Source organism: Thalassophryne amazonica, chromosome 1 (genome assembly GCF_902500255.1).
Source record: "Thalassophryne amazonica chromosome 1, fThaAma1.1, whole genome shotgun sequence".
Taxonomy (NCBI): Eukaryota; Metazoa; Chordata; class Actinopteri; order Batrachoidiformes; family Batrachoididae; genus Thalassophryne; species Thalassophryne amazonica.
The window spans coordinates 133,000,222-133,012,233 of record NC_047103.1 but is presented as its reverse complement, the minus strand read 5'-3'; the positions used below and the strand labels follow the sequence as shown (position 1 = coordinate 133,012,233).

The following is a 12,012-nucleotide window of genomic DNA, read 5'->3' as shown; positions in this document are numbered from 1 at the left end:
TTTGTGTACCGGATCCCATTTACTGCTTCAGTAAACTGCTTTTACTCACAGAGCTCTGTTGTCGAGTCATGCATTTGTGTCCAGCCTTTCTGTGGAACCAGACCTGATATAATGATAATATTAACAGTGTGTTTATGATAACAAGAACTTAAACAATTTATAAATACATTTAGCCAGTAACTTAACATAAAATAATTACGTAGATTAAGCGGGTAGCGTGTTACTGACTCACTGTCCTCCTACATATGGAAAATATGAGGTCTGTCAATAAAATATAGGTCCTTTTTATTTTTTTCAAAAACTATATGGATTTCATTCATATGTTTTTACGTCAGACATGCTTGAACCCTCGTGCGCATGCGTGAGTTTTTCCACGCCTGTCGGTGACGTCATTCGCCTGTGAGCGCTTCTTGTGGGAGGAGTCGTCCAGCCCCTCGTCGGAATTCCTTTGTCTGAGAAGTTGTTGAGAGACTGGCGCTTTGTTTGATCAAAATTTTTTCTAAACCAGTGAGGCACATCGAAGTGGACACGGGTCGAAAAATTAAGCTGGTTTTTGGTGAAAATTTTAACGGCTGATGAGAGATTTTGAGGTGATACTGTCGCTTTAAGGACTTCCCACGGTGCGAGACGTCGCGCAGCGCTCTCAGGCGCCGTCGTCAGCCTGTTTCAAGCTGAAAACCTCCACATTTCAGTCGGTTTCAGCATTTTATCTGGATATTCCACTGTTAAAGGAGATTTTTTTTAATGAAAGACGTGCGGACGGATTGCAGCGTCGGCTCGCAGCCGCTGCGACGCTCCGCCACAGGAAAAACACCTCCGTTGGAAGCCTTAAGGGCAAGTTGGAACATGTCCAGCTGTTAATTTCTCATATACTCACTCCACTGAAAGCCATCAAAAGCCGCCTGGATTTTACAAATGGTTATCAACACGGAGGTGTTTTTCCTGTGCCGCCGCACCGCGCCGGCTGCGTCCCGACGCGCGGACCCGTCCGCACGTCTTTCATTAAAAAAATCTCCTTTAACAGTGGAATATCCGGATAAAATGCTGAAACCGACTTCTTCTGAAACTTCTCTGTTCTCTCACGACGTCCTGGATCAATAGAGCCTGAAATGTGGAGGTTTGAGGTGATATAAATAAGAAGTCGAGGAATGCTAAGATTTTTCTTATAATAATGTCACTTGGAGCTATTTTTAGCCTTAGGCTGCTTTGTGGATACAGGCCCTGACCTTGACAGGTCCCATGGATCTGTGTACCAGTCTTTGCTAGACTGAACCACATAGTCCTGTCTTGCAACAATCACAATGTCCACAAGTGTTTGTACTGCTAAACTGTCCTACAATTAAAAATGCAAATACTTGATGCTTAAATGTAAATTGTGGTGGTTTGACAGTGTGTATCTGGGCCATTCACTTCTTGTCCACCTCAGAAGAAGTGCAGGACAAGTTGTACAAGGAGCTGGTGGATATTTTGGGTTCTGAACCAGTTTCTCTGGATAAGATCCCTCAGTTGAGGTAAGCTGTTGACCTAACTACAGAATGTGAAATATCAGTTGATATCTCAAACCAAACTCAGATCCAGATTTGATTAAAACTCAATGATGTTGCTGATGCCTGTTGTCCCTGTGGGCAGCCGTTTTTACAAAATTACAACAGCACTTGGAGATCTTGGAGATGCCCATCTCACTTTTAAAGAAAGTGGGATGGGGGGGGGGATCCACATCTGCATCCTGGTCATAACCAAAATTTTCTTTGATACACTGGATCCCACCATCAGTGTTTTGGAATTTAACTGTAAACATGAAAGGTGCAACTATTTCTAGGTGGGTGTTTTTGACTGTTAAAGTTACAGTGTATAGGGTTTGTGGGCGTTTATTAGCATAAATAGAATATAACATTCATAACAAACTGTTCATCAGTGTATAATCGAAGTGTTTTCATAAACTGAGAATGAGCCATTCATATTTGCGTGGGAGTGAGCCGCCTCATGGAGGCCATGTTGCACCGCCATGTTGACACAATTTTGATTTGATTTAACCTATATTTAACCAGATAAGTTATTAAGTAGCCCAAAAGCAACACACTCCATTTTTCACTTTTTGCAGTGGGGCTGGAAGACTGGAGAAAAACAAGAGGAATCAGTGGTTGCTGCCCTTTACACTGCCCCCTGGTTGCTAGTGCAAGCTGATAACTTTAACAACCCTCATTTTTATTAACCGGAGGATAATAGATATTGCTTATCACAAGAGAAGGCAAGGGAGCACGAATCCCTGTTGCCAAAGAAGTGAAAATGTGAAGGAAAGCAAAATCATGCCTGGCAATGACATAATGCAATCTGCAGCTTCACCACTAGATGGCAATAAATCCAACACACTGTTGTTTTAAAGGCCATGTCATAAGTGCTACACACAAATCGTGGTTTAAGTCATAACAAATATTCCTGATGCATTATGTGAGGGGGAACATTTCTCCTGTTGTTGATAAATGCTATACATGTGGGAATGTAGAGGAGTTGTTCCATAATCAGATACAGCCAAGTGTTTTCTAACTTTTGTACAATCACATTTCTGTTCTTGGAAAGATATTGCCAGCAAGTCCTCAATGAGACTGTCAGGACTGCTAAACTAACCCCCATTGCTGCTCGGCTGCAGGAAGTGGAGGGGAAAGTCGACCATCATCTCATCCCAAAAGAGGTAGGTGGTTTCTTGCTGTCTTTTTGTTTCTCTGTTTCTGGTCGGCAGCACAAATTTTTATAGCAGTTAAGAGATTTTGCCAAAGACAGGGAAATGAAAAGCCCTCAGCAGCGCATGTTTGTTTATCATCTCAACTGAATAAATACTCACATGTCTCAGTTTGTGTCTGTCTGTGCTTCTCACTTGAACCAGACCACAATCAGTGATTGTGATTACAGGTCAGCAATTGTGATCAAAGAGCAGCATTTACAAATACTTTCCAATGTCAGGGTCAGACTCGGATTCATGTTAAAAGTTCAGCAATCAGTGTCCAAGCTGAGCTGTCAAGATCAAAGATCAGTAATCACGATCAAAGATCAGTCATCAAGATCAGTTGGTTGGCTGATGTCATCCACAGATCAGGTGCACTGTGCCTTTGCTCTGAGTGCCACTCTGTAGGTTTAAATTAAACTAAAAGGGGACTTTGAGGCCTTGGAGGAGGAATATGTGGTCCCAAGGCCCTTTCTAGTTGTGTATGTGGTGTGATAGTCATAAATGTCAATATATCAGTTTAGACCTCATTGTTAATGTCTATAAATGAAACCATTTCTGTAGTGCAGCAGCTGTGCTCCAAATAGAATAACACTGTTCCCACTCAAATTAACTTTCCATCAAGACCACAGTTTTTCTCATATGTAGACCTGGGTTTGACACTTCATCTGCAATGTCTCAGTCACCGGCTGTGGCTGGGGAAGTAACCTGCAGTTGACGAGCGTCCAGTGTGCAGGAGTCATCGGTGTCACACTACAGATTCCGGGACAACCACTGGCACCAATGGGCCTCAGGGCCTACCTATATCGATCTTACTTCTTCAACCTCATGACACACGCATCAACTAAATTTTTGCACTGACCAATGAACCACAGTGTACAAATAATTGTTTATGAGTTTGGTGGTATGACTATTTCATGAGGTGAAAGATGGAATGTTCCATCTGTCACCGAAGGAAATATTTGTTCCATTGAATGAATAAAAAATGATTCACTATTTGTTTTATATTAATTAAATTAGATCCTTGTCATTTGATATTTTATTAATTTATAAACAACAGAAAAGGAATTTACATTTTGGTGTGCGTCACTGGTGCTTTGACATCAAGAGTCCAACACAAACTTTAAATAGGAGTCCAGAATTGTTCTCAGTCAGCTTGCAAAAGTAGTCAGAAATTTCAAAAACAAATATTACGATGTAGTCTGTGATGCTATGAACTGACTTCGTGACTGCCGTATGCTCAGTTGCATAAGAAATTTTTCCAGCTTTTCATCCTAACAGCTCTTCATGACTACAGACGGCTTACAGCGTAGTGGTTTTGTTTTGTGTGTTAAAAGAATTAGCACTGTCAATTACCTCGTTCAAATCATCGTCCATCAGCAAAACAAACTACGCCATGTTTAGCTAAACATGCGTGGTGGGTGGGTGTGCAAAAAGAGCTATTGCACGGTAAATCAAACACAATGGCAAGTGGTATGAATGATCCATGTCACATGACATACAACCACCAACCAGATGACAAGGATCCACTCAGCTGTTAAATAACAATGAATATGATATAGAATCAGGTCAATATATTTGGACAGTGACATGTTAGTTGTAATTTGCTTCAATACAACCCCTGGCAAAAATGATGGAATCACCGGCCTCGGTGGATGTTCATTCTGTTGTTTAATTTTGTAGAAAAAAAGCAGATCACAGACATGACACAAAACTAAAGTCATTTCAAATGGCAACTTTCTGGCTTTAAGAAACACTATAAGAAATCAAGAAAAAAAGATTGTGGCAGTCAGTAACGGTTACTTTTTTAGACCAAGCAGAGGAAAAAAATATGGACTCACTCAATTCTGAGGAATAAATTATGGAATCACCCTGTAAATTTCCATCCCCAAAACTAACACCTGCATCAAATCACATCTGCTCGTTGACATTAACCCTATGTCATGAAATTGACCCTATGTGTCTTTTTGCAAGGAATGTTTTCACAGTTTTTGCTCTATGGCAAGATGCATTATCTTCTTGAAAAATGATTTCATCATCCTTAAACATCAGAAAAGTGTCCAAAATATCAACGTAAACTTGTGCATTTATTGATGATGTAATGACAGCCATCTCCCCAGTGCCCTTACATGACATGCAGCCCCATATCATCAATGACTGTGGAAATTTACATGTTGTCTTCAAGCAGTCATCTTTATAAATCTCATTGGAACGGCACCAAACAAAAGTTCCAGCATCATCACCTTGCCCAATGCAGATTCGAGATTCATCACTGAATATGACTTTCATCCAGTCATCCACAGTCCACGATTGCTTTTCATTAGCCCATTGTAACCTTGTTTTTTCTGTTTAGGTGTTAATGATGGCTTTCGTTTAGCTTTTCTGTATGTAAATCCCATTTCCTTTAGGCGGTTTCTTACAGTTCGGTCACAGACGTTGACTCCAGTTTCCTCCCATTCGTTCCTCATTTGTTTTGTTGTGCATTTTCGATTTTTGAGACATATTGCTTTAAGTTTTCTGTCTTGACGCTTTGATGTCTTCCTTGGTCTACCAGTATGTTTGCCTTTAACAACCTTCCCATGTTGTTTGTATTTGGTCCAGAGTTTAGACACAGCTGTCTGTGAACAACCAACATCTTTTGCAACATTGCGTGATGATTTACCCTCTTTTAAGAGTTTGATAATCCTCTCCTTTGTTTCAACTGACATCTCTTGTGTTGGAGCCATGAATCATGTCAGTCCACTTGGTGCAACAGCTCTCCAAGGTGTGATCACTCCTTTTAGATGCAGACTAACAAGCAGTGATTTGATGCAGGTGTTAGTTTTGGGGATGAAAATTTACAGGGTGATTCCATAATTTATTCCTCAGAATTGAGAGAGTCCATATTTTTTTCCTCTGCTTGGTCTAAAAAAGTAACCGTTACTGACTGCCACAATCTTTTTTTCTTGATTTCTTATAGTGTTTCTTAAAGCCAGAAAGTTGCCATTTGAAATGACTTTAGTTTTGTGTCATGTCTGTGATCTGCTTTTTTTCTACAAAATTAAACAACAGAATGAACATCCACCGAGGCCGGTGATTCCATCATTTTTGCCAGGGGTTGTATATCACCGCAGTGTAGTTGAAATCAAGATGTGCTTGGAGTATAACTGTTCAGTTATTTAGTAATTACAGTTATGACACAGTCTCTCCAATTTCAGAGCCCGTAAATAATTTAACAAACTAGATATGAGTGTTAATAAAAGTCATCACTTTTGCAGCTCTCTTTATGTCTCCTTATGACTTCCAAGTCTGAATATGTCTTGGATCTTCACTGACCTCAGTCATTAAGAAATCCCATCAGTACGGAGCTGGATGGTAAATCCATGTGGAATTTTACTCAAAAACGTAGTGACAAGAAAGACTAGTAAGGGAAGCCACCAAGAAACCCCCAACAACTATGAAGGAGATATAGGCTTATGTAGCTGTGTTCAGAGAAACGGCAAAGTCCACCATTTGTCTGTTGCATCACTAGTTATAGGACTATATGTTGGATTGGCACAGAAGTCAGTTAAGAAATTGGAGTATGGATTAGTGCTGTGCATCACCACATCCACCACACTACTGCATGACCTTGAGTCCTGGATGGCAACTACCCAGGCAGACAGCCAGTCCATGCTGATCTCTCCAAAGTAAATATCGTTCTGCCACAGTCAGGTGGAACATGGACATCCCCTTGGCCTTCCCCAGCCACTGGTGTCCTCAACAATGGGACAACTACATGCTGGATCACACACACAAAGAAACATGCTATATGTCCAAAATGTTATGACTAAAAATGTGCACTATAAGCACATCTTGATTGTTTCAAGTCACCTTCATTGTAGTGGTGTACAAAGACAAAATGACAAAATTGTCCTGTTCAGCTATTTACCGTACTGTAAATATACGAGATATTTGCCATAATATTTTACCATGAAATTTGATACAGTGATCTTTTATCCTTGCTTTCATATTGCTCATGTTTTCTGTTGCTACTGCAAAGTTAAATGGTAAAGCTTGATCCTTTTCATATTTCAGACCTTGGTGATCTATGCCTTGGGAGTGATCCTGCAGGATTCAGACACCTGGAGCACACCATACAGGTTCATTTTTCTTACACTTGATATTGTCTTTATTATTCATTCAACACAGTTTGAAAAAAAATGGCTTGTGAGAAATTAGTGGGAAGCATCCTGTGGAACAGATGCTTTGCAATTCAAATCATGAGTCCATTAGCAGGGTTAAATTAATTGGTAGGACTGTATTATAATCCCTAAAGCAGAGGGTCACCAGAAATGTTTAATGCTAATAAACAGTTGACCTTTCAAGAATAAAAATTTGCACAGGGTAAGAAAAGCTGAAGAATGTTTTTTTTTTTTTTGTATTGTTTTTACTGCTATATTTTTACCTGAAATGTGAGAAATGCAATGACTTCAATCATCTGCAGAAAAAAAAATCATTGGAAACTGATTTTCAAATATGAACTAGAACAGGGGTGGCCAAGTTCGGTCCTTGAGAGCCACCTTCCTGACGCTCTTAGTTGTCTCCCTGCTCCAACACACCTGAATCCAGTGCAAGACTTGTTAGCAGACTTTTAATGAGCCTTTCATTGGATTCAGGTGTGTTGGAGAAGGGAGACAGCTAAGAGTGTCAGGAAGGTGGCTCTCAAGGACGGAACTTGGCCACCCCTGAACTAGAAGAAGCAACACCCACACCTTATTGTTGGCTCTGGGTTGTGTAATTAATTTCTTTGCATTTCAGGTTTACCACACATATGGTTCTGTGTGGTTTTGATATTTGATCATTTCTGCCCCAAATTGAACCACATGACTCTTCCATAATGTTTAAGCCATATTAGCTCCAAACTGTTAACTGTGAGAGTTAAATGGAATTAAACACCTATGACATTGACATTGACCTTTCAGCATTACCCATGTCAGATTGATGACTTCACATTAGTTTTTAATGGAGGTATGTTTAAGCAGTTCCTCAGAATAGGTATTCTAAATATCCCTTAACAATTTTAGCATTTGGCCATATTTTGACATTGATTTTTAACCAATTTTCTTCTCAAAAATTAAGTAACTTTTTCCTTGTCTGGCAGTCTGTCATGCCACCTTCTTTATTCCAAATCAGATCAAATCCCATAGTGTTCAAGTTTCACAAACATACAGTAAGACAGGAAGCACCAGGACCCAAAATTCTTGGAACTGTCATCACCAGACATCTCGGTCAAGGGCCCTCATGATTCCATAGTTCTTCTGAGGTGTCTTTCAACCTCAAAGGCTGAAGATCTAGATATATTAATGTCACTGCTGAAACATACATATTTTTCAGTGCACAGTGTGAAGCTGTGCATAGAAAAATATGTAACAGCAAAAGAAAGAGAATATCAGCCCACAGTCTTCCACAGTCAGTAGGATGGTTATGCTTGCAACATATAGGTTAATGTTCTGAAATAAGAATCATTAGTTAGAAACACTGAGTCTCACACAAGTCCTCAAGGTGTCTGTCAGGTGGATCCTGTGCTTTGCTGTGATTATTCTCCATCTGTGAAAATGCCATCTCACAGTTATGTGGAGGCAGAAAGAGATTTAATTATTATTACAGAGGACATGTACAAGTTGATCTTTTCTGTATTTACAAGGTATTGTCCCTTGTCCATGCTTGTAATTTAATGTTATTTTGCAGTTCAGTATTTTCAACTGTTGTCGGTGGAGGGAGTTTAGTTAGTCCTTCAAGACTACAAGGGCGTATCAGAGAAGTGTTACATCGCACTATGTGTACCAAGTGGTTCTTGCATTACTAATTAGTTTATTATATGGCTATTATATATGTAAACGCGTGAACTTACAATGTCGCCCGAATATGAAAGCTGCTGATGGTGTTGAGCTCATAGTCAGACCTGTTGGCTACACCTCCATGAAGAACTTGGTAACAGATGGTCCGGTCGTTAGCTGGTAAACTTTCAATCTTTGTGTTTTTCCCATTCATTTCTATTTAATCTGCTACATGGTGGATGCAGCCTGTGAGCTGTTGCCAGCAGCCGCCATCTTGCTTAGCATTACTGTGCATCATCAGGCATTAGAATAAATAGAAATAGATTATTTGCTGACTTAAACTTGGGTTAAAGTGATCTGAAAATGCTGTTTTGTGCAGCGCTCAGGTGCTGCAACAAGCTGAGGAAGGAGTATCAGCTGGTTAAGTAAATAAAAATTAAATTGTGGAGTGAGCGTTCATAAGTGTGTACTATATGTAATATAAATGACTAAAAATGCTTAATAAAGGTTAGAAAATTATTTATTTTTTGAGTCTATCTGTATTCTGACCAGTGTTGCCACAGTTACTTTGAAAAATTAATCCAATTACAGTACTGATTTCTGATTACTCCTTGAAAAAGTAACTTAGTTACTTTACTGATTACTCACTTGTAAAAGAAACTAAGTTAGATTATTAGTTACTTTTTTAGTTACTTTCCCCAGCTGCCAACAACAACCCTCTGCCACCTCAACATGACACTGATACCTGTTTTGCCAAAACTCACTTTATAGCCACCCTTTCTTGGCTTCAATGAAAATAAATACTTGTTTTATAAAAAGTAAAATAAAGACCTCTTTCTTGACCTCATATTTAACTGTTGACAGCACTGTAACAGTAAAACTTGCAATTTTTAACCTACATTGTTTATAAATGTAATTATTAAATTCTTTTTAACATTTTTCTAACATTTAAATTCTCTCTAAACATTTTCCTTGTTGAAATTATTATTATTATAAGTAGTATTAGTAGTTGTAGTAAAAAGGCTTCAAAACTGGACCTTTAATCTAGGGGTGTTGTGGGGGGGCACATCCCTGCCCCATGCCCCCATTCCATCTGGATTCGCCCCTGCTGTGGCGTTTGAGCACAAAGAATGGATAACATTTATTTATGCAGAAAACATGACCAGATTTACAGGTAAGACAGTTTTATTACGTTTTCACATCATGTGGTCCTCAGAAAGAGAATTTAGGTGCATTTGAGTAGAAAATAGTGTTAATTGTTGACGTGTCGCAGAGGATCAGCTGTTTTTAGCAGCAGATACGGAGTGGCTCAGCTCAGAATTCTAAATAAAGGAGGAAAAAAGCATAAAAATGTCTTTAAGCTCAGTGTAGGTGTGCTGGTGTCGTCGTGCTTTAAGAGGTGAGGACGAGTCGTAGCTGCTGTAGAAAACCGCAGATGAAAAGCTCACAGCTCGCTTAAAGTGGGCAGTTCAGTCGAACCCGACCTCCTGCCCACGGACCAAGTTTAATGCTGCTATCGACCCACAATGCAAAAATAATAATAATGCACAGTGACTTGGAGAAGTAACTTTAATCTGATTACTGATTTGGAAAGATTAACGCTTTAGATTACTCGTTACGAAAAAAAGTGGTCAGATTAGAGTTACTAAGTAACACGTTACCGGCATCACTGATTCTGACAAGTAGTGACTTCAGTTTTACTGCCTGCTTTGTCGTGATAAGTACTGCACCATTCGTTTAGTGATTCAGTTAGGAGTCTCACTTTCATAAGTCTCAATTTATCCCTTTTTAATTAGCCTTGGGTTTTTTGTTCACATCAGGTTTTCCATCCAGAGATATTCTGTAAGAGCAAATTTATAGAATGGAAATGCTTTTTCTCTCAATTTGGTGGGTCACATAACAGTCGCTTTGACATTGTATTGTCAGGATTTGGACTTTTTTGAGTATATGTTCTGTTCTATTCTTATTTTGTTTGTATTTGTTATCTGTCTCTTGCTTTGTCTTTCTGCTTGTTTTTTTTTTGCTGTCCTGCTCTTTCTTGTCTCTCTCTCTTGGTGCTTGGTGGTGGGCATTCCTCTCTGTCTGGCCACACCCTAGTTCTGGAAGTTTCACCTCACACCTGTTCTTGATTTGCAGCTCATCACCTGGGTGCTATATAAGCCTCACAGTTTGCTCTTGTCCCTCACCAGATCTATGAGCCTTGTGCCTTCCTTCCAGCTCAGTTCCTTGTATTTTTTGCCTTGCTCTCTTTGCCTCATTGTGTTTTTGACTACCTGCCTGTGTACCTTGACTACGCCTAAGCCTGATGTTTTTGTTACTGTTGCTCTTCTTGGACTGCCTTTCTGTATTCCAGCAAACAAACCCAGTAAACGTTTTTAACTCTACTGAGCTGTGAACCTGCGTCTTGCATTTGTGTCCAGCCTGCTCTGCCAGTCAACCCTGATATGTATATTTTACTAATATAAGAATATACATGAATGAGATTAATTTCTCTGTGATATACTCTGTGTAAACAGTGTAGTGCAGATATCTTTCAACTTGGTCTGATTGCATAAATGATTGCATAATCTTAATTTCACCCTGGCTGACGTGGCTGTTTCATTTTATTTATATTAATTGATGTTTTCGCAGAGAAGCACTGCGTAAAAGCAGCGCAGCAGGTGGGTTAAGAGCAGTCTTTAATATTAATATCTTTGATATGATGCGAGGGACGAAGCTCTTACTTTGATCCCTGATTATTTCCCATCTTTAACTTCATAATGAAATTAATTAAGGATCAGACTAGTATCTGGTGTCATGGCAGACATAGTGTGTTTGACAAACTGATGGTATTATTTTCTATCTGGACTGGGACTAACAAATCATTCAAGTCTATTATATAAATAGTCTGATCCTCTTCTGTATTTGTTTTAACAAATATTGGCTGTACAAATGTGGGACTGAGTTTGAACAAATAGCACAGTAACAGCACGGAAAAAGCAGATTCATGGTGAAAGTCTCTTGAAAACATTCATCATGTCCACATTGATTTCTATTTATGTCTGGTTGTCAGACGCTAGCCAAGATGGCGGCGCTCTGACAACAGCCAGCGAATGAGCGGATCGCCCTAGTCCTCCATCTCGTGAGTAAATAGAAATCGATTGTTTTTTCTGATGCTGTTTAGATATTTATGGAGTATGTTCATGTCCGACTTGGTTTTTCTTTTTTTAGCTTTCTGGTTTGTAACAAATCTGATACAGTAACGGTCTTATACCAGAAAATATCAGACTGGAAATCAGCCAATCAGAATACGCGTAGTGCCGTAGCCATATAATTATATTTATCAAAGAGCTACAACTGGTGGGACATGAAAATCATTTTTAATACTTAAAGCTTGACTTTGAACATGATTACAATCAAAAGAATGACATTAAGGTTTTTGTTGAACTTCCTTTGTAAGACATGAAGAAAAGTTGTTGCATCTATATGAGCTGTTATGTATTTCTCAAATAACTC

The 12,012-nt window shown here is 39.2% G+C and overlaps 1 protein-coding gene across 2 annotated transcripts in view; it reads left to right on the top strand.

Moving 5' to 3' along the window:
• Positions 1-12,012, top strand: part of LOC117514370 (cytochrome P450 20A1) — a 57,893-nt gene that overhangs the window by 21,259 nt on the left and 24,622 nt on the right. For both annotated transcript variants that reach the window (XM_034174808.1, XM_034174800.1), the window contains exons 9-11: positions 1,391-1,511; positions 2,578-2,689; positions 6,776-6,840. In XM_034174808.1, the coding sequence (XP_034030699.1) occupies positions 1,391-1,511; positions 2,578-2,689; positions 6,776-6,840 (298 nt within the window). The remainder of the gene's footprint in view (positions 1-1,390; positions 1,512-2,577; positions 2,690-6,775; positions 6,841-12,012) is intronic.